The sequence below is a fragment of the Protopterus annectens genome, chromosome 1.part1 (assembly GCF_019279795.1).
Source record: "Protopterus annectens isolate FY-2018-M chromosome 1.part1, PAN1.0, whole genome shotgun sequence".
NCBI lineage: Eukaryota > Metazoa > Chordata > Ceratodontiformes > Protopteridae > Protopterus > Protopterus annectens.
The window spans coordinates 353,451,384-353,478,882 of NC_056726.1; the positions used below are offsets into that span (position 1 = coordinate 353,451,384).

General features: G+C 41.6%; 1 protein-coding gene across 1 annotated transcript in view; it reads left to right on the forward strand.

Moving 5' to 3' along the window:
• The window catches only part of UBR4 (ubiquitin protein ligase E3 component n-recognin 4), a 3,959,899-nt gene that overhangs the window by 1,843,512 nt on the left and 2,088,888 nt on the right, over positions 1 to 27,499 (forward strand). The window contains 1 exon segment of the mRNA XM_044087073.1: positions 24,051 to 24,185. Coding sequence (XP_043943008.1) covers positions 24,051 to 24,185 — 135 coding nt within the window.

Consider the following 27,499-nt stretch of genomic DNA (forward strand, 5'->3'; position numbering starts at 1 on the left):
GTTAATATTTGAACCTGATCTACTTCTAACCTTGGCACAGTTAATTATTCCTTAAGCATTTCCATTTGTACATTTTCTTGATTTCAGTATTTATCTGTTTCATACAGATTTTTATAAAATTTCTGAAATATTTCTAGTACAGGATGTCTTATTTTCGTATAGGCTCCCTAAGCTTGGTGACAACCCTTTTTGCTTTGTTACCTTAAAAGTTATGCTAAAAGTTTTTGTGCTCTGAAGTTATTAACAGTTGCTTAACAACAGTCTTTCTAAATGTCTGCATGTTATCAAGGTAATCCCTTATTTTCTGTTTAGCATTCTTAATTTGCTCCTTCTCTTGTTATGCAAGATTCCCCCCATTCTGCAACAGTTTAACCTTTCAGTCCCTCTAAATTCTTGTACTATTTAACCATATCTTTCTTTTATTTCCACCCTATTTTTAAACTCCACTTTAATGTTATTCCTCTCCTAGCTCTATTTCCAGAAGAAATTTCCATCTTCTCTAATAACTCCCGAATAATTTCCACTGTCCATTCCTTAAATCCCTTTCTTTTCAACAGGTGGGAAAGCTCCAGTGTCTAATTTTTTTTCATTACCTGCATTTTTATTTCAGTTATTGTTTGTGTGTGATCTGAAATAGTTATTGGATGCATATCAATACTTTAAATTAAATGCACATGCGCCTGTGAGATACAAGATCAGTCTAGCCTAGCCCAATGTTTTTATCTTGGAGAATAGTATGCAATATCACTTTAGACGCCTACTACTGACTTCATGTCTTCTATGCCAGATATTTTTTGTTAATTTCTTCAAAACTCTACCCTCTTTTGTTATATTTTCTCTTCTGGGCCCCCAGAGACATCTTCGTTGCTGCAGCTGAAATACCAGTCCCCATATACAAGTAATATTCCCCGCTGAAAGCTGGTTATTTCTCCCAGAATTTTCTTAGAATCCATTATAGCAGTTTTAGGTAGAGTTTAAATACATGCCAGTTTAATCCACTTTCCCCTGCCAGTACCCCCTTAGTACTTCAAATCTGCTGCCATTCTCATCTTTTTATCTTCTTTCACTATTGAAGCTGCTTTTGCAAAATATCAGTATTCCCCTTTTACTTTGTCCTAGGTATTCCACTGAGCAACCATCCTGAAAACACTTATCAAATTCATGTTGCCGAGTTCTCCCAAAGTGCATCTCTTGTAGAATAACTGTGTGCACTCTGCATTTTTAAATATAGTTCATTACTCTCTTTTTTATACCTGAGAGACCATTTACATTTAAAGATAATATAGGAAGTGCTGTCATTATGTTAAGAAATTATTCCCACCTGTTATGTGTAACAGCTTTTTTAAATATCTAGTTCCAGCTTTTGTGTGTTGCATGCCTACACTAATGTTTGGCAGCTTTATCTGTTGTACAGTTTTCTTTTCATATGTATTTGATCATGTTACATCTTACAAAGCTTTTTGTGTTAGTGAAAGCCCTCAAACATACACAAAAAAAAAACAAGCACACCCCAGAACACCCCTAAAATCTATTAACTTAACACTAACACACACACACACAACTATGTGCACCTTCAGACACTTGTACTTGGATTAACTTAAGTAAGGTTATCCATACTAAGACACTCAATACAGCCTGTGCCTCTACTTAATGCTGTCTGTTTTTGTCTTATCTTTTACTGTTTCCAAATTGGGAAAACACTTGAATTCTTTCAGAGAAAACATTACCTCCTAGCCATTGAAAGAAAAGTGTTCTATTTTTATTGCTCCTTATCAGATCATGTCCATGGAGACTTGAGAATAAGATACACAGTTGTCTCTACAAACACTCATTTATGTGCTAAATGAAAACTTACTATATTCAGTGTTCTTTATTTGCTTCCCTTGAAAATTTGTTACTAGATTAAGCCAGGGGTCTTAATCCAGTCATTCTGCTATGCAAGAATAAGAGACATCATTTTGTTTTCTTTTATCCTGCTCTTCTGACCAGATGTTTCATTTTTTTTATACATTGCAGTGTCTACATTTATTAAAGCTGAACAAGGAGAAATAAAAGGAAAAAAAACGAGGGCCTGTTTACTTTAGTATCCCTATTTCACTAGAAAATAACTGAGAAAGCTGTATTTAATAGAATGTAGACTGTCATGCATTATAAAAATACTACTGTTAGGATCAAAATTTTGTTTTAATTAGTTAATTTTTTCCTTCCTCTCCCCCTCTCCTAAGTGTTCTTTTAGACATTGATCTAAAGTATGACATAGGGTTTGGAGTCTCCTACAAGTTTAACAGTCAAAGTCCAATATTTCCAGTGTTTCTTGTTGTGTCATATTTCACAAATATAATTAATGCCTTTAATCTCACATTTGTCAGTTTCCCAGTTGCTGGTTCTGTTCCTGATGATCTCTGTTTCCCAAATCCAGTCTCTACTTAATTTCCAACATACTCTCAGTTCTTCCAGTCAACTGTTGTGCTTTTTTCTCTCTTTCAAGCATTTTCCTTTGAAACATTTGAAAGATTTAACTGGCACACTCTCTCTGTGGGCTTTATTGCCAGGAGAACAAGATGCAGAATATCCTTCTGGTTCATAGCTCACTTTTTGATGGGGAATACTTTGCATGTTCTCCATCAAAAAGTCATTGCGACTCTCCAGGAAAGAATTCTCTACAAATAGCTGGATATAACGTCTTGAATCTCTCACCTCCTTCAATACATTCCCTGATTAGTGGAATACATTTTCTCTGCCTGGTATACAGTGAGTAAACATTTTCCACAAAAACTGTACTGTCTCCCACTTTTAATACTTTGTCCCATCCCAGTTTTGTCACAGTCAACTATTTCTACTGGTAGGATTGCATCTTTATTGTTAATGTATAGCTTGCTTTCTCTTGGCCAGGTTTGGAGCATGTACATGATGTACCCTTTGAGTTAATGATTCCTGCTGTGGAGTACCAGTCCAGTTGCTTTTTTTGTTTTCATAAACTTTACAGTCTGTTCCTTTCAGCTTCTCTGTTACTGCAAAAAATCTGTTTTTTTTTTCTTAACATGCTCTGTCCTCTAATTCTGTTATATTTTGTAACATCTCTTCTGAGCAGTCTCATATTCACAGTCTTTCCGTCATTTCAACCTCTGATCTTTGCAGTTTTATCACATTATCTGAATATCTGTTTAAGGCATTTTTCCAGGTTTTTATTTGATGTGATATATTCCTTCATTGTCTTGTTTATTTTAGCCAGCTCATTTGACTTATTTTTCATCTAGGTTACTGGAAGTTATGTCTTGCCAAAGCTGGAGCTTGCACTGGTTTTTGCTAACCAGCTGCAGAATTCTTCCCGGTCAGTGTTTTCTCCTCACCTTTTGTGATTAATTTGCTTTCAGCTTCTCTGTTTTTTTCTTTTGCTGGTAATCCAGGTAGTGCACTTACTACCTAAAAAAAATGCTAGCTCTGCCCCATGAGGTTTTGTTTTCACACTGGGATAGCTGAAATTAAGCTGTTAGTCAGTGTGTAGCCATCTTGGAAGTCCCAAATCGTGATGTTGGATTGTTCACCTGTAAGAGCTGGTATGTGGATCAGAAATAAATTCATTTATCTTAAATCATCCAGCCACAAATGTATTTTTCTGTTAGCCACTTTCATTTGATTCATAGATACTTGTCTGTAGCTATTGTCACTGTTGAGCATCAGGCTCATGCTGTTAATATATTCTTCAAAATCCATAAAAAGAGCATTTTTCAGGTTCCTGTAATTTTTCCTGTATTTATTGTTAAGCAGATTCCTAATGTCCTTTCACATGTTTTCTCAAACAAGTGCAGGTGTAAGTGTTGGGTTGAAGTACTTGTGCTTTCTTAAGGTGATCATTTTTTTTTTTTTTTTTTTTTACAAAATAGTGCTTCAAAATTCAGTTTTCTAGTGAAAAGCTTGAGTTATATCAATACATCAGCTGAAGTAGCTGCTCTTGTAGGCACAAGAGAGAATCCTGTAGTATCTGTTATGACCATATTAATTTGTTTACAAGTGGCTTTGTAATTCTAAATCTGAAAAGTCTTTGGTGACAACCGATGCCTTTGTTTCATTAAAACCACAAGTTATTGTCTGTAAAACAATTTTCTTTAAGAATTGAGCATTGGAGTACTCATCCCTGTTATTGTGATAAGATATTCCCCTATGATGCTTTCAGTAGTTCAACATCCAAAAGTGTGGTCATAAAACTCTCTCCAACATCACAAACCAAATTTAATAAAAACCTGCTGGCCCATTGTTAAGTTCTTTGCCATCAGATAGCACCAGTTCTGATTGTGTTTTTGAAACTGATTCCCAGGATTTGGGCAAAAAAAGTGTCCCTTTGTTGTTCTAGTTCTGCGCCATTATCTTGCTTCTGTCTGGCCCTGATAGTTCTAAAAATGGATTTGATTCAACATTAATAGGCTGCATATTCACTGGTTCCCAAATGTATTTAGAGTACCTAAAACTTTCTTTGAATATGATGAAAAGAACCCTTCTTTTGTTGAGGCTTGTGTCCTTTATGGTGAGTTATTTTCCTACCCTGGGAAATGCATAAGCTGCTTTGTCAGCTTATTCCTTTTCATTGCATCCTTTTTTTTCTAGCTACTTTTTAAAGCTGCAGTCTCCCCCAATTTAGTAAATAGCCCATACTCTTGGTTAATAGTGAAAAACAGCAAATCTGTTAATTTTTGGTCAGTCTGGTAATTTTCTTTTGTAATACAGAAATAGTTTGTCTTGTGTTGAATGATTCCAAGTACTCAATTCCTAGTCCATCAAAGTATAGAAGTAATTCACCATGTAGTGGTGACCCCTCAACTGCAATGGCCGGGTATTTAAACAGTCGTAATTAATACTTTTGGCACAATACCCTGATTAATACATCTGTTGAAGTATGAATTATCTAACTGGAGATATTTTTAAAGAAAAAAAAGTATCTTTTGTATGTACAGTTGCAGCAGCAAGAGAGTGGTGTATGTGGCAACCCGTTTATCCTGATGTCCTTCTATTCCTATGTTGCAGTATTCTTAGTGTGGGATTCCCTGTGTCAGGCAACCTGAACGTTCGCTCCTATACAAAAGCTTAGCTGCTGTAGGTGCGTGGGACGTCACACATACGGCTATAAACCCGGGACCTTAAATGTGACATCTGCATGCACAGACCTCAGAACTTTTCAGCCACAGTCGACGTCTAAAGCTAAGTACCCCATTGGGAATTTTGTTTTAATTTTTTCCTTGAGCTTGGTTTGCTGTACCAAACCATTAGCTGATGTTTGCTAAGAAAGGTAAATGCTGATGTGGGCTCCAGATTCCACATAAGGATATATGCATGACCTTTGAGTTTTTTGCCTAGGCCAAGAACACAACCATACCTCTTGCCCTGTTTGTCAATCATTTATACCAAAGACCCTCCAAAAACCCTGGAAAACCAGAGGCTTAAAAAGCTAGTGCCCAGGATTGATCCAGAGTCGGCTGCCCCAGCAGAACCACTACAGAAAAAGGCCAAGGTTCCAAGGCCTAGTCCTTCTGCCTCTGTGCCATTGGATGTCCCACCAGGTTCCGATTTAGGAGTTGAGGGACATCCGTTAGAGCCGTCTACTTCGGTGACTCCCCTCGAGGAAGCCACTTCAGAAGTAACGGCCAGCACGTCCATGGAAATAGCTCTGACTGTCGGAACCAGATAATGCCAGACAACCGACCAGGAGGCCATTACCTGAAGCCCCTATTCCTATCCAGGTCTTGTCCAAAGTCTACTCCTTTGAAAAGGAAGGAGAAAACTAAGCACTTGCCTCCCATGGAGGGGAGTTCCAGACTGGCAGTCCTTCACCAACTCCGTGATGCAGGCCTTCATGGTCCTTAGGCCCACAGTCTCTTCCCCCTCCACCATTCCTGTTCTCAGTCCTAGGCCTGCCTCACCTGCTTCTCTCCTCCTTCCCCACTGCTCATGAAGGGGAAGAAGAACAGGAGGCTTACTACTCATCTTTAGATCAATCCATTACTTATTCATCTCAAATTGCCTCTCCACTAGAATATTATTCCCCTGATGAAGAATCTGTAGAATGGACTTTCTACCAGAGGATACCCCTTTTGGGGAGACCATCACAAAGATGAAAGAATACTTTAAATGGGACACTTCCCAAATGACTAAGAAACTCAAAGTATCTGTTTTGAGTTTCAAAGTGGAATCTCCCTCCCCTTATAGGTTCATAGGTTAGTACTCGGCTACTGGCCCTAGGGCCTATACAAGCCTAGCCATAATAATTCCCTGGCTATTTCTTCCCACACTAGTTACTTCCCTGGACCCCTGTCTAGCAGGGCAACTGACGTGATCCCCAGGGTTGAATTTCCTTTCTCTCATCCAATCGTCAGACTTCCTTTTGAGAGGGCCAAAGAGGCACTCTGCTTGACATGTATGGGCAGTCTATTCCCGTCTGGGGGAGTCTCTGGGTCAGGAATTTATCCCTCCAGCATGTTTTGTTTATTTTGATGACAAGGTATAGATCCTTGGAGCGTGTGGCTCTGAAGAATTGGGATTTCTTTAAGTTTAGCATGCCCAACAGCTCTGGGTTTGACATGGCCTTGTATGTTAAGCAGAGATGGTAGATGATATGCGACAGAGTATAGCTGGAGTTTTTTAAGGCGGTCAGCATAGGGCATCTGCTTTAGGCCTGTGATTCTTTTAGTGAGGTATTTCTGAGGCCTTTCTAGTTGATGTCTTAAGAGGTACATATCAAACTGGGCGTCATATTCCATAATGGGTCTATTGAGGCATGAGTACAGTGGGGCAATAACCTCCTTTTTTCTGAATGAAAAGCCCTTCAGTCATCCCTCCAGTTATTCCTGTCTACCTTGATGCATTCTCTTCAGCATCTGAAAACCCAGACTCATGACCTCCTGCCCCTAAGAGGTCTGACTGTTTCTATAAAGTACCAGATGAACAAAAATTCCTGGTAAAACCACCCCTGGCAGACCCAGCAATGATTGCTTTATCCCCTGACAAGCAGTCAAGACTGATTCCTTCGTCATCTCTTTTTCCTACTGACAAAGTTAATAAAAACACGGACAGGATAGGCAATAAGGTTTATAGGTCTTCCACCATAGACTTCAGAGCCATCAACTACCAAACCCGTATGATAAAATATGCTTTGGACCTTGTATCCCAAGATTCTACTCTCCTGTCATCCACACCTGACTGCCCTAGCAAGACAGGTAGCATCAAAACTGTCCCTGGCTTCTCAAGTGGCTAGGCATTCCATTTGATGCAGTTATGATGTAGCAGCGGCCTCTGCATGGTCCGCAGCCTCTGCATCAGTTACACCTCAGATATTCTTGACTATGCCTTCAGCCCCTGCCAGAGGATTTCAAATAAAAAATCCTAGATGCCCCTCAAGACCACAACCTCCTGTTTGGTAAACAATCTACAGACCTCTTTAAAAACCTTCAGGAGAGAAGTAGAGTTTCAAGACATCAAGCACCTGATGGTGTCTCCCATTCCTAAGTATTACAGAAATTACCCTGCTAAGACTACCTTTGTCAGGAGGACACTCATCTGCTACCCCATCCTCTTCCAGGCGTAGGAGGGGAAGCAGGAGGCAGACCCCCTCCAGACCAACAGCCTTTTCAAAGACAGCCCTTTCATGACAGATACGGCGCCAATAATGCATGACTGCCTTGTCAGCCTGCCTTTCCCACTGCCACCCTCTTTGGAGATCCATCACCCTAGACTGCTGGGTGCTGGCAGTAGTACAAGTGGGATATTTCCTCTCTTGGAAAGAAAAGCCCTTTACAATGGGCATTCCATTTCCCCCCAAATATCAACTACACCTTATTCCTCAGGTCCTATAGGGACTTTCTTTACCTAGGAACTGTAGAACCTGCCCCTCCAGAGCAGGAAGGAAAAGGCTTTTACTCAAGGTTATTTTTGGTTCCCAAAAAAGATGGCCCTTGGAGGCCAATACTGAATCTGTCCTTTCTACATCTATTCCTAAAAGTTCCATCATTCAGAATGTTATCCCTACAAACCCTTCTTTCACTATTGCCACCCCAGGCCTTTATTGCCACACTCGATCTGAAGGAGGCCTACCTCCATATCCCCATAAAACCCTCCCACAGAAAATACTTGCTTTTCACTCTGCCCTGTTCACTCTTTCAATTTACAGCCCTTACCCTTTGGCTTATCTACTGCACCCAGGGTCTTCACAAAATGCCTAGCTCCAGCGATAGCGTTTTGTAGAACCAAAGGTGTCCAGATTTATCCCTGCCTAGATGACATTCTCATTCTAGCAGAAAGCGAGGACACCCTACTAAACCATCTGCAGTTCACCATTTTTCTGCTTCGGAGCCTAGGGTTTACCCTCAACATCCCAAAATCATCCCTAACCCCTCAGCAGGACAAAATCTTTCTGGGCTGCAGGATCAGAACAGACCTGATGCGGGCATTCCTCCCTCTCTACCCACTTCCAAAACTTACTGCAGGTTCAACAGATGACTGCAAGACGGTTCTTCTGGGTCCTGGGGCTAATAGCAGCCACCATCCCTATGCTGCCTTTAGCCAGAATGCATATGTGAAAACTGCAGTGGTACTTGAAGAATGTGTGGTCCCAACACGAACACCCTCTAGAGTTTCAGATTACACTCTTGCCCTGCCTCAAAACAGAACTAAGGTGGTGAATTCAACAAATCCTAATGAACCCAGGCTTTCCACTTCAACCTCAACCGAGCACATGCATGCAGATGCATCAGACCTAGGGTCAGAAGCTACCATGAAGGGCTTCATGGTACAAGAGACCTGGCATCCTACCCTCGAAAAAGAAAGATATCGATGTGAGGGAAATGACAGCAGCCTCTTTGCCCTGAAAGCTTTTCTTTAAATCCTGCAACCAGGACCCCTTCAAAACTTCACAGACAGTACCACAGTCATGTGGTATCTCAACAATAAGCAGGGATCAAGTCCTACCTCCTTTGCCAGATAATGTCCAAATTTGGGACTCTGCTTCCAGAAACAACTTATCTCTGCAGGCAACATGCATTCCTTCCCAGGACAACCAACAGTCGGATGTTCTCAGCAGGACATCCTCTCTGCAGCACGAGTGGATGTTGAACACAGACATTTTTTTCTAGACATTGTCCACTGGTGGGGGGGCACCTCACGTAGATTTGTTTTCCTCTTCCCAGAACAGGCAGTTGAAGTTCTGCACCAAGGATTACTCTCCACTTTCCTGGAGGGTCGATGACTTCAGCATTCCATGGAAAGGACTGTTTCTGTATGCTTTCCCACCCTTCCCTCTCTTTCAAAAAGTCGTCCTGAAGATCGGGAAGGGCAAACCCAAAATCTTTTTTGTGACTCCCTATTGGCCAAGGCAGCACTCTTTCCTTCTACTGCTCACTAGTGAAAGGCAGAACAACAGAAGGGATCTCTCATTCACCCTCACCTTCAGATGCTGGGTCTAACACTCTGTGTGATTAAACTTTTAATTCCATTCAGACACCACTACTCTGAGGACATGCTTTTAGTCCTGAGGGAGGCCAGGAAACTTACTACAAGGAGATCCTACATGTCAAAGTGGGATAGATTCTCCAAGTGGTGTCTCCGTAGGCACAGGGATCCTTTTCAAGTGGATAGCCCTCTAGTTCTTACTTGTGTGTGAAGTTAAGTTTGACCTTTCATACACCTCATTGAAAGTCCACCTATCTGCAGTCTCTGTCTGCTTACCACTAGAACCCCCTCTACTAGCCAGGCTAGATGTTAAATTATTCCTGAAGGGGGCATTGCACATCAGACCACCAAGAAAATCTGTTCCATCTCCTTGGGACCTAAACTTCATCCTGGAAAAATTCACTCTGCCTCCATTCGAAGCAGCCAGTGCTGCAACGCTCTAGATGTGCACGTGGAAGACTATACTTCTGGTGGCCCTTACCTCTTCTAGAAGGGTGTCTGTTGCAAGCTGTCATGGCCTGCTCACCCTACACTACTTTCCACAGGGATAGGATGACCCTACGTACTAACCCTTCATGCCAACGGTGGCCAACGAACTGTCCTTAAATCAATCCATTCACCTGCCCATTTCCCCTCTCCCACTAATGGAAGTGAGAGGATAACTCCATTCCCTGGATGTCCACAGACAACTGAGGTTTTATTTAGACAAAATCAGAAAATCCAACCAACTCTTTGTATCCTTCCACCCCAGAGCCCTAGACAGGGCAGTCTCCAAACAAGCAATTTCTTGCTGGATCAGGAAAACTATCTGCTTTTGCTACTCCCACCATGGCAAGGACTTGCTCTAGGGACTAAGAGCTCATTCTACCAGGGCTGTGGTGTCCTCTAAAACTTTCCTCAAAGCCCTGGACACAGCTTGCATTCAGGAAGCAGCCACCTGGTCCACCATACACACGTTCACCAGACACTACAAATTGGACCATGTCTTCAGATCCAGGGCAGGGTTTGCTAGGGCAATCCTTCAGGGTTTTCTGGAGTCAGCTACCCTCTACCTCCATCATTCCTTCTAACTAAACTGTGACATTCTCCCACACTAAGAATACTGCAACATAGGAATAGAAGGACTATAATAATTGTGTAAAATCTTACCATAACCATAGATGTTCTTCTCTTCCGTGTTGCAGTATTTCTTCCCCCCCCCCCCCACCTATCCTTCTTTTTTCCTGTTGACTTGTCTGAAGGGCACCCCCTAGACCACTGTCAGACTAGCCAGCAAATGGCAATTTGCACCTCTTGTTGACATCATTTGGCTCTCTCTACTGGACTTATCTGACTGGGCATTTAATTTCTGAGGTCTGTGCATGCAAGATGTCACATTTAAGGTCCCTGGTTTATGGTCCTAATTGTGACGTCGCATGCACCTACAGCAGCCAGGCTTAAGCTTTTGTATAGGAGCTGAATTTCGGGTCGCCTGAGGTGTGGAATCCCACACTAAGAATACTGCAACATGGAAGAGAAGGACATCTATGGTTGTGGTAAGATTTTGCACAACTATTCTTTTCTGTGTTTTATATAGGAAAAACTGAGGAAAGGTCTCTAACAGTTTTTAAACCATTTGTTCTGCAAAGGTAGTGGTCAAGAAAGACGGAGTTTCATGGCTTGAAAGGCTACACACAAATTACCAAGGAGGAGTCCGAGTCCAAGTGTAGGGAGATAGCTATTCAAACAGACTGGTAGCTTAAACAAAGTCCGAGTATAGGGAATAGTTGCCAGTCTGTCAGTATAAGTAATTGTCTTGAGGTCATCGGCCTTTTTTAGTTTCCAAAAACGTGCTAAGAGTCGATATATTCTGCAGTGGGTCTAAGAACAACTAAGACTAACGTGGAGATTGTTGCTTTGGATCTAAAAGATTTATCTCTGTAGGTCAGTTTGATAAAGTAGGACATCTGGTGTTGTCAATCTTCATCCATTCTTGACTGATGGTTACTGTTCCAATCTTTGGAACCGATACGGCCGTTATATAGCTTGCGCCAGCCAATAATACTCTCAAGCTTATGGTCTACCCATAATGCCTGTGTACATTACCTCATATCTCGTTTGCCTCTATTATAGAAAGACACAGCAACCGATTCGTTCTTGCAGCTAAGTGAATTTTTTTGATTTACAACTAATTTTTTCTATTATATAATCCTTTTACTCTAAATATTTTCTGATATTTCCAAGCTTAGTGTAACTGCTTGCCCCTTTACCTTGTACCACTTGGTATTCTCGCCTAGAGTAGCTGGTTGTTTTTCTTTCCATTTCTATCCCTTTGTCTCTCTTACCGACAGGTAATCTTTCCTACCATTGTTGGTAGTATCTTTATAGTGCATTTGCTTCTGCTTTTTCTGTCCTATTTTTTTCTTAAAGTGGCAGATAAATCTAAATCAACAACTGGATTTAAACAGTGTCAAGAGTGCGGTGGGAAAATTCCAAATCCTCTCGGACATAAAAAATGTGTCCACTGCTTGTGTGCTCCACACCGTTGAGTGTTTCATCTGCCAGGGCTTTAGTACCAGAACCCTGGTAGAACTTGAAAATAAACTTTTATTCTCAAAGGGCTCCTAAACGTTCCCTTTGAAGAGGTCTTGTCTAAAGCCGACCAGTTTCCTTTGGCTTCTGATTTAAAATTCAGTTGTTCAGTGCCGACATCTTCATCAGCGCCAACACCAAAAAAGCGTAAATGCCATTCTGATGGATCTTATATGGAACTGAGACCCAGGGTTCCAAAAACATCGCGAGGTATAGAGTCCTGCAGAGACTACTATCTCTGTGCCGCCTATCCCTATTCCAGCACTGACTGTGATCTCAGCACTGACAACTGCATCGGCACCTGCATCGTTAGTTACTATGCTAGTACCAGCATCTCTCACGGCACCGCAGCCTGTAACTTTTTCCCCTGTACGGAAAACTGGAATTGTATTTACTCCCAGGACAAGATATTCTCCCATGATTCTCCTTTCTGGGTCAACTTCAAAACCCATTTTTAGAAAGGCCTGATAATTTGATGTTGTGAGGTTGGTCGACCAGCTTCTGATGGCTAGAGGTCTTCCTCCTCCCTCTCAGCCTGCTGTCCCTCCTGGAGTGGGGGAATTTTCTCCCCGTACACCTACATATATTCCTTCTCTGACCGCCTCAGAGGCTTTAGAGCTGTCTCCTTCAACCAGAGAAGCTCCAATCATCTTGGTACCAACAACCTTTTTGTCTTAGGCTCTGAGCATGGCTTTGACTCCCTCCATGCCTTCAGAACCGATGGGTCCCCTGGATCAAACTTCAGCCGTTGGGTCCGAAGGGCTTGAGTCATCTCCTGTTTTTTTTTTTTTTTTTTCTGTGCTGACCTTGCCACTTTGGTATGCACTGACCGTAGGTCCTTCCTGGGCTGCGGTATTAGAGGTGGGTCTCACAGGGTGGGGTGTAACCCATGTTCTGAGTTTCTCTCTTGGTTCCAGGCTCCCATCCGTATCCTCAGGGGGACTGCTTTCCAAGCCATGGAGAAAGCCTTTGCCACAGCTACTTAAGTGGCTCCTGTGTTATCAGTCTCACCCTTTGACCCCTGCCTTTCCAGAGCTTTCACTGACATCAGTGCCCAGATGGCGAGCTCCAAGGCTGCAACAATTGCTTTCTAAAGACCACCCCTTTTTCAAGTCCTACGCAGACTTTCCCAATGAGGAGCCCCCTTGGAAGAGACTGTAAGAGGAAGCACCTAGACTCCCGTGAGGAGTCTGTCACTGAAGACACAGATTTCGTTGATGGGGAGGGTTCCCCCTGATCACCCCCAGAAGATGTCTTCTTTGGAGACGTCCTAGAAATCCACAAACAGAAGAGTAACTGGAAGTTCAAAGACTCTTCCTCTGAGGAATCTGTGTAGTTGCAGGCCTTTGGAACTCGCCCATCTTCTTCCTGGGTGACTCCTCCCACTGACTGTCTTATTAAGCTTATCGGTCAGCAGGCTTGGAATGCTCTTGATTTGATGTAACCAATCCCCCGGAGACCAGATAGGATACTCTCAGCTCCTGAGGATTACCAGTATTGGACAAAAGGACCAGCAGTAGATGCCGTGGTGGTAGCCACTGCCACTAAGAAGGAACTAGCAGGGGAAGGTTCTACTGTTCATCCCCCTAACCAAGAGTCCAGGGTGATGGAATGATTTGGGAAATGGGTCTATGCATCATCGACCTTTACTATTAGGTCCTTGAACTTTATGGCACATTTTACTAGGCTCCAAATGGATCTGATCAAGGAGGTTTTAGATACCCTGGCGTGAGCTATGTCTGAGGGAGTCCAGGAAGAAGTGGCCTTCCAGCCAGCTACCCTGAAGTCTATATCTAATTCATACATGTAGCTCATTGCACATGCAGAAGGGGCGACCAGGGCAGCCAGATCAGGTGTTATTGTTCAATGATGCTTGGATATATTTGTGCGAGTTTGTGGAGCCATTCAGGTCTTCTTTCATCAATGCTTCTTTTGACGGTTCATCTTTGTTTGGCCCTAAGGTTAAGGAAACTCTATTCAGGTGCGAGAAAGATGGAAAGACCGTCTGCTGTTGGCATATGTTTTTTTGCTCCTCAACGAGCCTGTTCCAGAAATCAGAGGAGTGGGAAGATGTGGTTCATAACGTCCCAGAAGCCTTTCCTGGACACAGGTGGTGGTACAGACTCTCCTTGGGACAGAGGGGGAAGTTTTAAATAGAAGACACCATCCTAGAGGCAGAGGTGCCCCGCAGAACCCGGGATCCAGAGAGTCTTTCTGTAGCCAACTATATCAGCGCTCCTGAAGGGAGACCCGATTGCTTACCTTGGGAAGGAGTCGGGGGAAATTTTCCTTGCACCCAACAGCCTGCTGACGTATAACTACAGATACCTGGGTGCTAAAATTAATTTTCAGATGTTATTTTATCCCCTGTCACTTTACCTAAGAACTTGATCAAGACTTCCTGATCCACCCTGTCAGAGGGGACTAAGCATTAGAAGTGCAAAAGCTGCTAGAAGAGAGTCATCCAAGAAGTCCCACCAGAACGAAGATGATCCAGATTTCACTCGAGTCTTTTTAGTGCCAGAAAAGACAGGGTACGGGAGACCGATTTTGGATCTCAACATTCTAAACAATTTCGTTCAACAGTCTAAATTCCGGACGGTGACAGTTCAGTCAGTACTTCCCTTTTTAGAAGGAAACTGTAGGATGTGCTCTGTAGACCACTCAAGATGCATAGTGCCACATGTAAGTGGACAAAAGCTCAAGAAGGTTCCTTCGCTTCCAGCTTGGAGCCAGTCATTATCAGTTCAGGGTGCTGCCCTTTGCTCTCACCACAACCCCCAGAGTGTTCACAAAGTGTATGGCAGCAGTAGCACTTCACTTGAGACTGCACAGATTCTGGGTGTTTCCATATCTAGATGACTCGCTCTTCACCGCTCCCACCAGACATCTATTGCTACAGGTGAGAGAGATCACGCTAAATTAGTTCTTGAATCTAGGTATCAAGATCAAGCAATCAAAAGTCCTAACTGAATCCTTCTCAGGATACGGAATTTATTGGAGCTTGTCTAAACACATGTTCTTGCATAGCCTTCCTTACCCGTTTACAGGTTGAACAAATTAATGTTTCAAGTTGATTCTCTCCTCACTACAAAGTAAAGCTCACCACGTGCTTCAAGCCTTAAGGTCCATGGCAGTGGCAACAACTCTCGTCCCTTTAGCGTGGTATCACATGACATTACTGCAGTGGTTGCTAGCGAATCAGTGGTCCATTCTAACTCACCCATTGAACTATCCAATATTTAGCACCAGTTGCTAAAATTACCTATCCTGCTTAATATAATCACAGCAAATTCTTCTTGGCCATCCCTTTGTCCCTCTAGAACCTAAGGCTGTAGTGACCACGTATGCTTCCCAGATGGGGTGGGGGGCATTATCTAGGACAGACAGTCCAAGGCACTTGGTCCACGATAGAGGTCAGTCTGCATATCAGTGCCCTGGACTTGAGAGCAATGTTTCTGGAGTTGCACGCATTTCATCCTATCCTCCCTCAATGAACAATTGGATTTCAGTCTGACATGTCCTTAGTCTTGTACATTAGCAAACAAGGGGGAACCAGGTCCTCCCCCCTGTGTTGAGAAGCCCTGCAAGTGTGGCAGTGGGCCATATCCTCCAACAACTTTCTGATAACTCGCATCCCAGGGAGTTCAAGCATAATAGCGGACAAACTGAGCAAGTCCAGTCTTTCGCCTCATGAGTGGTCTCTCAATTCCGTGATAGTGAAGATCATCTTTTATCGCTGGGGCCAGCCTTGCTGTGATCTTTTTGCCTCACCCAAAACAGCAAGTGCAGAAGCTACTTTGCCCTAATTTTCCCCCAGGGGGAGTCGCAGAGAGATGCTTTTCTCCTCTGTTGGCCCCTGGATCTTCCCTATGCCTGTGCCTTTCCCCTTTTCTCTATCAACCCACTCTTTCTAAAGAAAGCAACCCGGTTGAGAAGCTAAGTAAACCTCATTGCACTATACTGGCCTTGACAAATATGGTTTCTCTTCCTATGGCCTCATTTAGTTCACTGTTCATGGATTATGGACCCAGTTCCAGACCTTCTGCCTCAGCTTCAGGGACTGGTGCATCCCAATCTTCAAAGCCTCAAGCTAACTACTTGGTTCTTCCAATTCCGTTAGTCGCTAGGAATAATGATACATCATCCCTGGTAAGAAAAATATTGCTAGCATTGCATAAACTATCCACCAGGAAACTACCACAGTAAGTGGAAGAGATTTTCAGTATGGGCTTGTGATAATGGTCTCAACCCTTTCTCAGCACCAGCAGAGAATGTGTTAGAATTTCTGGTCAGCCTTTTTACACAAGGAGCTTCTGGACTATTAGTCATTCTAGCTGCCATTTCTAACTTTATAGTGGCTTTGGAGATCTACCCTTAATTTCGCATAGACTATGTAAAGTCTTCCTCAAGAGAACCATTCTGTTAAAGCCTCTGTTTATAGACCCTCTACCCACATGGGACCTAACTGTTCTATAATCACTGGTACTTTCTCCTTTTGAACCATAGCTTTTTGTGACTTGAAGTTTCTCTCTTGGTGGACACTTCTTAAAGCTCTGACCTCTACAAGATGCATATCCAAATTGCAAGCCTTATGTTCAAAGCCCCCTTACTTAAATTTCCAGAAGGACAGAGTTACACTTGGAACCAATCCATTTTTCCTTACAAAGGTAATTTCAAATTCCAACTTCAATCAGACTATAGACCTTACCAGTCTTCTTTACAAATTTTACCAATAAGGGAGAAAACTGCCAACACAAGTTAGATGTACACAGTTACATTTTTACCTCAACAGAACTAAAGAATTCAGAACATCAGAACAGTTCATTTCCTTTGCTGGTGCAACTCTAGAAATATCTGTTTGTAAAGTTACTTTGTCAAGATGGCTTGGAGATTGTTTTTGTCATAAATGAAGGTAATACAATCTAAAACCATGCTGGTGAAGGTTCATTCAGCCAAATCAAAGTCCACTTCAGCTGTTTTCCATTCAAGGGCGGCTTGGATGAGATGTGCAGCAGCAACATGGGCTATTCCGCATACCTTCATCACTCATTACATATTGGATTTTGTCTCCGGGGGGGGGTCAACTTTGGTTCTATGTTTCTCAGAATTATTCTTCCGTTGGGCCATCCAGGATCTAAAGTAGCTGAGGACTTTGTCCCATTAGTCAAGAATGGATGAAGATTAATAACATCCGATACAGAAGTTATGTATTACCATAACATTTCATCTGTGTTGTTGATCTTCATCTGTTCTTGACAGCCCCCCCTCCTGGGACTCCTGACGGAGCGGTCTTTGTCCGGGTTTTTCAGTTAGGATGTTCCTTGGACATTGCTTCTTCATAGAGGTTAAGTTCCTCTCTTTATGTATATATGCATATTTCCTTCTATAAGATTGCAAATTCAATCGGAGGTAATGTACACAAGGGCATTATGGGTAGACCTTCAGCTGGAGATTTTTGCCAGTGCCAGCTATATAACAGCCATATCGGTTCCAAGTATCAGAACTGTAATCCATCAGTCAAGAACAGATGAAAATCGACAACACAGATGGAATGCTATGGTAAGACAACTTATTTCTAAGCTAGTATCGAGATATTATGGTCAGGTTAAAAAAAAAAAAAAAGTGTTTGTAGACCCTTTACTGCCCTGTAAGGAGGGATTACTTCAGTTTTGATGTTAGCTATTTTATGTAGGTATTACTACATTGTAGTCACTGAAAAAAGTGTGTTTATTTAAACTTTATATTTGTGGGAGAGTCAGTAAATTTATTAATAGGAGTATTCTGTAGGATTCATAATCTTGCAGTTGTATTACTTTAGGTAGCATTTCACTTTGACCTAGTTTCATTAATGTAGGTTTTCACTAGAAAACTGAATTTTGAAGTACTGTTTCGTAAAAATAATACTTATGACCCCCTTAAGAATGCATGGCACTTCAACCCACCACTTACACATGTACTTGTTTGAGAAAATGTGATAGGGGCATTATTAGGCATCTGTGTAACAACAAACACAAGTAAGCTTACAGAGACGTCATAAATACTGTTTTTATTGATTTCGATGAATGTTAACAGCATGAGCCTCATGCTGCACAGTGACGATTGCTATAGACAAGTGTCTGAATCAAATGGTCAAAAGTAAAATAGATCTGTGACTGGATGACATGCAGGTAGGTGCCTGCGTGAGTGGGTGTGCCGCCTTTGAAGGTTTGGTGCCGGGCTGGCAACTCAACACCGTAAAAATTTACTGCCAGTCATAAGCGGACCGGTGATCCACTGTGGCGACCCCTAAACGGGAAAAGCCGAAAGACAAAGACTGGATGATTTAAAATAAATTAATTTATTTATCATATTTACATTGTTAAAAGGCAGGATAAGTGCCTTAGCTAGAAATGCGGAGATTTGCCCTGATTTGAATAAATTTATTTTTTTATACTGGAAAAGGTTAATCACAGTAGGGATTGGCCTAATCTGTTACTAAGAAGGGAGTTGTTTTGGCAAATGACTCAGAATGCTGACCATCTTTCGGGTATTAATGACACTACCTCTATAGCCTGTATGTTGAAATATAATCAAATGAGTATTAAGTTGTTGCATTTATATAATACATAATGTGCATGATGTTCACATGATGGAAGTATGTTTTGCAGTATTTATTAATTCTGAAGAATAGACAAAAAAGTTCAACCTTAATTCAAATGTTTCTTGTTGGACAGAATTTGCTTGGTGTTTTATTAGTTTTTATCTAAACCATTTTATAATTTCCATAAGCTTGTGGCAGTTACTGCAAAAGGTTTAGGCTTTGAGCTGATTGAGCTGCTGCTTGTGTAACAGGGTTCGATTCCCTCAGCCTCCATTTGCATCTTGTGTGGCCTTGAGTAATTCACTTAAGATAATGCTTTAGAGGAATTGGGACTTTAGGCCTGGCTCCCCAGTGGGCTCCTGGACTAAATTTCTAGTAGTTATCTATGAACGTATGTTACTGTAATTTGCAACTTTAATTTACTAAATTTGTATTAACTCTCTAGCCTTTGACCTTTTTTAAAATATGATTAAGTGGATCACAGGAAAAAAAAGTAGAATCAATGTGGGTCATTTATTTTGTCTGCTAAATTATTTCAGATTAAAAAGAAATCAGTATGAGACCACAACTAATGAGCTAATGAAAGAAATTTCCTTTTTTTTTTAATCTTTTTTCTCTCTGCATAGGGTCGTAAGCTTTCATAATAAAAACTGTACTGCAAGGATGATCTGAAAACAGTTTCAATAAATTCTCCCTTTAGAGTTCGGGACTTGGACCCTTTAAATTTTAAGTACCTTTACATTCAATCACAGCAGATGCAATATTGCTAGAGATTACAGCTAGAAACGTGCACTTTTTCATTTTTTTTCTGTTTGTCCGTTGTAGATTGAGCATCTGTGTTTCCTGAAGTTAACCAGCTTTGGTATCTCATATGCCATTAAAGAGCAGATTGTGTACATTTTAGATTCATGACATAGTTAAAATTTTAATGCATACGTGATATATATATATGAGAGAAAAATCTCAAAGGATACTACTGCATGCATTATAGGTCCCTAAATACATATTCTCATCTGTGTTTGCTTGAAACTGCTTAGGTGAGTATATCTACAAGTTTAACACATGTTCTCACATGTATTTTTTTGTAATAATTTGCAAAAAAGTATGTATTTACCACTTCCCATTTTTCTCACTTGAAGGGGGAGGGTGTGCTTCATGTAAGAGAGGTAGGGATAATTTAAAATGGTCTTGCCATTTCGCTAAGACGCTGTTATCTTAGTCTGTACAAAATCCTTCAAGTTGGAGCCATGTAATAAGTAACTATGAAACAACATTTCATGAAGCAGATAAGAACAGAGCAGTGAACAACTGAGCAGCTGAAGTCCACCTTTTATTACAGTGGTTGCAGCTCTGAATCCATACTTTTTTAAACCAGACATGAGCTGTCTTCAGTGTTGTATGTATTTTTTTTTTTTTATCCATGTGTGTGAATCTTCAGCTTCCACTTGGTGGATTAGTCCATTCCATTAATTTCCCTTAAGGCAAGACATAATCACAAGGGAGCATCCCCCAGGTGCAGTCATTTTTTCCTGGTTAATGGTTTCTTCCTTATTCCATTGTGGCTTACATTGTAGTTGTGCCAAGGGCAGCTCTGCCAAGCCACTGCCTGTCATAGCTTAGCAGAGCCAAGTGCGTATATCCAGTATTTTAAGCTGTATTCTTTTTTCAAAGTGAAGTACTACCTAAAGTAACACCATTGCAAGATTACGAATCCTGCAGAATGCACCCATTAATAAATTTACTGACTTCCCACAAATACATAAAGTCTAAATAAACACACTTTCTCGAGTAGCCATGATGAAGTAATAGCTATGTAAAACAGCTAACAGCAGGACTAAAGTAATCCTTCATTAAAGGGCAGGTGAGGGTCTACAGACACATTTTTATTTTTTGTTATTACTTGACCACAATGTCTCCATACTAAGTTAGAAGTCCTATTTTTTAGATTAATTGACAGAAGTATATATCCTTTAGAGCCAAAGAAGTACCAATCCCCACTTTACTGTTAGTTGTTCTCAGACCCATTGCTGAATATAATGCCTATTAGCATGTTTGTGTGGAAGCTAAAAAGATTAATGACCTCAGGACCATTAGTTATACAGACAGACTGGCAGCTATTCTATGTATTTGTTTTTAGCTGCCAGTCTGTCTGAATAGCTCCCTGTACTCTGACTTTGAGAGTTCTCTTTGGTAATTTGTGTGTAGCCTTTCAACCATGAAAGGCTTTCTTTTCTTGACCACTTCCTTGCAGAACAAATGGTTCCTCATGCCTGACTAAAGGACCTAATCATTCATCAACAAGTAAATCTGACACAGTATGATAGTCGTATCCCATCTTGCTCCCAATTTTTGGAACAAATGTGTGAGGCGGAGTAACAGCCTTGTCACTTTAAGGGTAAACCTAGGTAATTTGATGGGCAGCCTCAAATTTTGCACTCATCTGTCTTGTGCTGCCCTCAAAGATCAATGTGACTTTGTGGTTTATTGGCAAAGATTGTTACAGTCTGTAGAATGTTTGCTAAGTACTTGCTGTTATAGCCTGTGATTGTAACGTGTCACTGTTCCACAAAATTTCCCTAGGCCTACCTCCATGTTTGGAAGAGATAAAAGAACACTGTTTTGCCCCAAAGAAATCCGCTAATACACTTAAACTGACACCCATGTATTATAGTAAAAGATGGTGTGAATTTTTGTATACATTTTTACAGAGAAAAGTTTGCTTCTCCCAGCATTCAAGAAAGTGTTCTTCTGTACTTCTTTGTTAATGGTTTTTGTACCTGAATTCTTTGAGTTGAAGAGCAAAATATTTCTTTAGAAAGTTGAAATCCGTCTTACTGCCATTATGATGATGTAGTGTATGCAGCTCTGATGATGCGCACTCAAATGAGGTTGTAATTACTTAGCTACTAGTTTTCTTTTATTGACTATATGATGCATTGTTCTCCTAGCTGTTCATGCATCACTGTGTGCCATTTTCCAGTAAATCTTTGTGCAAGTCCTTTGTGTGAAACAACTCTGGTGGTTACTCCAAACCCTGTGCAAGAAAGAAGATTCACAATAGCACTCCATTCCTTGGGAGAAAGAACCCATTAATGGCTCATTAAATTTCAAACTTTACAAACATTTGATTTACTCAAGCCCATTCTGCACCTGAATAGTCTGTGGCAAAGGTAGATGCTCTTTGTGGGCATAATGATGGCTGTTAGGGATTTTTCAAAAGATTAAGTTTAGAAGTGTGTGTGTTGTAGGCTGCTAGGGATGATGGAATGCATTTTAAGATTTAAATATGTAAAACTTGCCCAAGCTCTAGAATCCATTTCTACCTTGAAATTTAAAGTCTTTAATTTCTGAGCGCAATCCAGGTAAGCTCATCATTGGCAAGAATTATTTTACTGGATTTTCTAATATCAAGTTGCATTACTGACCTTTTGGGGTGAGGTGCTGTATTAAGAATCCTTTTAACTTCAGGATTCTGTGCTGGGACCTCTCCTGTTTGACATCTACTTCTCTAAAGTAAAACCCAATACTAGTGGGCTCTGGCTGACTTGTGTCTGCAGATGGCTGCAGTCTAGCAGCAGTCACTGGATCACCAAATGACTTAACTATCCAATGGGAAGGTTTGTCCGAAGTAAATAACCAGTGCCAAAATCATGGACTGAAACTAAATGCCAGAAATGTAGTAGTATATTCTTTGGGAAGTCATCTGCCGTGGGGAACCACCACATTGACAATATACCTCTTAGAGCCAACTCATTTGTTTGGGAACTAATGTGGACAGTTATCTAACTTTGGACCAACATGTGTCTATTAGGAAAGTCCTTCTGTATTGCACAGCTTATAAACATATGTATTGTGTTTAAATCTGGGGATGTCATTGTCCCCCTTTACTCAGCCTGATTAGGTCAGTCATTAGGGGTAATGCCCCCTTTGATACATGTATGTCCAGACACATGCAACAACTGGAATGCCCATAGATACCTTATTAAAGGAATACAATGCCTAAACAATACATCTTACACTGACGTACTCTAAAGGAAGCATAGTCCTACAGACTGTTAATAGGTGACGTGTCTGGCATAGAAGACATCATCTGACCAAATTTTGATGGATTCACTGCATATCAGCAAGTCATATGACATCAGAAATGCTCTGTCTAGGATCTAAATCTTTTCTGCAGCATTAACAGAATGATTGGTGGGGCAGGTATATCTTAGAGGATACCACTGCTCAAGAACAGACTTCCCCAGTCTCATAAAAGAAGGCTCGTCCCTGCCCATATTCAAATTTAACTTGGATGTATGGATGGGAAACAGAAAATTTACCCATGACTTCTCCCTGCACTACTACTGGCCAGAGGTAACTCCCTCCTAAATACTTAACCCATTATCTGTGATGTGATCCCAGTTGCTGTTACTGTGGTTCATATGTAATTAATGACCATGACATAAGTACCGCCAGTGTAACACCAAATGGGATAGGTTAATTCAAGGACCAAAAAGGAAGTTGGCTAGATTTAAATTGGCATGCAAGGGTAGCTTGCTTAGTACTTGCCAATGAACTAAGTTTGGTTTTAGCATGTAATGACATAATGCTTGTGGGAGATGTCATACAGTAGTAGAATAGTGATGGCAGAATGTAAGAGCTGAATTACAGTATTGTCTGTGATTTAAATGTGATGTTTATTCATTTCACTTCTTAGGTTAGTCAGTTTTTGATGTTCCAGAAATTATCCCTATGTTTGGCTGTGGTTAAAGATTTTTGTAGCTGAGGCCAGCAGTATCCATTAGTGTAGCTAACATATATTTTCCTGTTGTACCAGAGCCTTGGGATTTGGCACAAATGTTCGGAGAGCAGGCTGTCAAACTAGAATTCTAGTTTTTAACAAATGACTGGAGTGTATTTGCCTGTCGACTTGTAAATGCACTGAATGTTAGAAAATCAACATAAACACAGTACTGTATATGAGCATTGTTATTGCAAGAATTTTCCTAACCAAGGAGAGTTTATAGATTACTGTAGCATTCCATGTTGTCATTTTATCATACAGTGGCCCTCACATTCTCCCTCCTTCCTCCAATTCAGCAATTCCTCCTTGTCTGTTAGTTGCAGTAAAGAGTTTAAAAGGAACTGAGGCAGCTGAGCCAGAAGATGTAGTTGCAGTGGTAATGTTTGAACAATTATTTGAACATGTGCATGAGCAGCTGTGTCATATGGTTTGGTAAAGTATAAATCAATCTATTTGATTTGTTAATATGTACATTCATTGTCGTAATAGTGATACGTTTGCAGAAAGCATTGACTTTTAATATTTTGCTCTAAGTAGTAGAACATGTTTGTAGCGTGTTCAGTCATTTTTCAAGTATCTGTCATTTGATATTCATTTCCCCTTTTTGATTACATAGAAAGAATGCCCATGTAGATATTTATTTTGTATTGTTAAAGTAACATTTTTTTTCTTTAACAGGAAAAGAACAAGGGAGCTGCACTGGAACTGGCTACTAAGTTATTGTCTATGCCTACGCCATCCACTGTACAGCAGCAAACAAAAGGCTTGCTTGCCAGTTTGCACACAAACCGCTCTGCTTACCATACTCACAAGGTATGTCTTAAATTGCACAGCTGAGATTTTTTTCTTAATTGAAATATTACACTGGATGTTTTGATGCTGGTGTTTGAAAGCTACTAAACTTAAACATAGTTTCTTTGCAACAGAAGCATTAACTTATGATGAAGTCAAAGAAGTTATTTTAGTTTTATGATTAACATTGTTTTGGATCTTGGCCTAACTAGTTTTGAAATGCTTACATTTCCTTGATGCATTGATTTCCCATATTGTGTGTCTTTCTGCAAGGACTGTTGGGTCTCCTCATTATTATAAAGAGACTTTAGAGTTACTCTTGTTGTAAAGATACTGTCTTTAATTAGATATGGCAAATTTCTACAGAGTCATAAACCTTACATCTGATGTTCATAGATGTGTACTAGGCTAATGGTCCTGGAGCCTTTACAAGCCTAGCCCATAGGATTACCCTAGCATTGTGCCACCCAACCTTAGTTCTTAGTGCCTCTGTCGCGTAGAGCCACTGGAGTGATCCCCGGGGTGAATTTTCTTTTTCCCATCCACTCATCAAGATTTCTCTTGAAGAGGGCCAGTGAGGTGCTCTGTTTTGACATGTATGGAAAGTTTAGTCCATAGTATGGGCAGTATCTGGGTTATGAGCCTGTCCTTCCAGCATGTTCTGTTGATTATGGTAATGAGGTTGAGGTCTCTGGGAGTGTGTGATGTGGAGGGACTGGGATTTCTTTAGATGTAGCTTTTCTAACAGTGCTGGGTCAGACATGGCTTTGTAAGTCAGAGATCGCCTCTAAGTAGGCGATATGAGAGAGAGAATAGTTGGAGTTTTTTTGAGTCTGTCCATATAGGACAAGTGTTTAAGGCCTAGGATCCTCTTTGTGAGGTACTTTTGTGGCCTCTCCAGTTGTTGCAGGTGTCTAGTGAGGTACATGCCAAATGGGGTGTTGTACATGTGGATTGGTCTAATGAGAGTAGAGGGAGACAATGACCTCTTTCTTCTGGATGCAAAACCGTTAGTAATGAGATGTGCCACATAGAAGGACTTTCTGACCACAGTGGCAATGTGGTGGTCAAAAGAGAGGTTGCTGTAACCTTGTTCCCAGATCTCTTATAATGCCTTCTTTGTTCAGTGGACTATCATCAATGTGATAATTCAAGGGAACCGGGTTTTTCCCAAAGAGGCGAAGGCACATTTTTGGCATTGAGCTTAAGGACATGGTTCTCACACCAGTCATTGGTCTCGTTGAGGCCTTTTTGTAGGATGTCAGCATCACTTGAGGAGTTAATAGTTGTTCCCAACTTGCATTCATTTGCAGACTTTGTCAGCCAGTGTGCCTTTGTGTTGGCCTGGACTTCAGAGAAGTAGATATCAAACAGGAGAGGAGAGGACTCCTCAATCTTTCCATTCATCACTGATGGGTTTGGTTCTGAGCCCTTGGAACCAAGTTGGCCTTTTACCAACTTCACGCCAGACAAAAACTCTTGAGCTAAGCTTCTACCCAGAATGCCCTTCTCCCTGTTAAACTCAGATCTCGTTTGCCGGGTAGTCGTAAAGCTGCGTATCAGCCGAGCTCTCAGCAAAGTAGAAACTTAATTGATATTTTGTGTGAAAAATTTATTGATGTTTTTTCTTTTAGTGAGTGATTAGTATTTTTAGCCTATTTTCTACTGTCAGAGCTTGATCTTTTCTTCCTTGCTTTACCCGTTGGTAAACTTTCAAGTGCCAGTGTTGGTACGGCCTTCTTCCCTTATCCTTGTGGTTTCCTTCAGTACCGTAGCTAGTATTTCCCTTTTCTTTCCTAGCCTGTTAGTGTTTTTTTCAGTAAGATATTTCTATTTTTACTTATACATATATCAATATAGTTATATGACAGTATGTTTTTTTAACTGTTTGACTTGGAACAGACTTGTTAAATTTTGTCCGTAGTGTTTGCCTGTGGTGTTTCTCTCTCAAAATGTTGGATAAGAAAGGTACTTCAGGGTTTAAGCATTGTACTTCATGTAATGGCAAGCTACCTAATAGTGATTCTCACGACGATTGGGTATTTTGTTTGGGGATGCCCCATCTTTTGTGACATTTGTCAGAGTTTGAGTCAACCCATTCTGAAAGCAAGAATAAACTGATAATGAAAGGGTTACTTAAGTCTCCCTTTTCAGAGGCCATTTCTGCGGTGGAGGTCTCAGCCTGTCCTACAAAAGATAAAAAGAAGTCCCACTCTGTTCCCTCCTCACCCTTGGGTGATCAGGGTAAGCCTGTGAAATCAAAAGTCCCCAAGTTGCCCTCAGAGCTTAAATCTGCCTTTACGGCTCCGTCCTTGTCGGCTTTAAGAATTTTGAAACCTACGTTACTGGCGCCAGCTTCGGCACCGATCCTGCCTCCAACACCGACGATAGACCTCACTACACCTACTACGCCTTCGACACCTGTGACCACTATGGCTCATGGCACGCCTTCGAAACCTTCGTCTGTTATGATATTGGAACCTACCGCATTGGCTCTGAGTGCCCCTTCGGCACCGAGCGTCTTTTCGACCAAGTTGGACTTGACCCCATCAATCCTGGTCTCGACATTGGTGCCTAGTAGACCTTGCACCATGGACCGATACTCCCCTTCCATAGAGCCGTTCCTGGGCCAGATGTATAGCCCGTTCATTGACCGACCTGACTCCCCATCTGGCGTATCCACCAGATTCACCAGGAATCTGTCAGACCATGATGCGGTGCGTCTTGTGGACCAGCTGTTGGCAGCCAGGGGGTTACCCACACTTTCTAAGGCCCATCAGCCTGCAGGACTTGGGTTGGTCTCTCCACGGACTCCTTCTTACACTCCTCCTTCAACCATTCTGGTTCTGAAGCTTTCTGCTCTGGCTTCCTTCTCGGAACCCACCACCTTGGTGCCTATAGTGGATCTCACTCAGGCTCTGGGTTTGCCCCTTTGTTCCTCAGTTCCTGTGGAACTGGGCCTTCCTCAATCTGGGGATTGGGGGGCAGGCGCCTCTGCTCGGGGCATGGTTCTGCGTGTGTCTTTGGTTCCATCCTCTGTGCCGGTAGCCACTTCTGCACCGATCCTGCTTAAGGCTCCATCCGCGGTGGTGGGTTCTTAGCAGCAGGGTGTGACCCCGGTCCCCAGGTTATATCTGTTCCAGGCTCCCATCCTTCTTCGGGCGGACCTACTTTTCGTGTGATGGAGAGGGGCCTTGCTTCTGGAAGCACTCCTTTGACATCTGAACCCCAGTTGTGAAGTTGTTCTATCTCGCCGTTTTGTTCTTACACGTGGGTCGGAGCCAATCCCTCGCCTTTGAATTGGCCGCTTTTCAAGCTCATACTCTGAGAAGCTC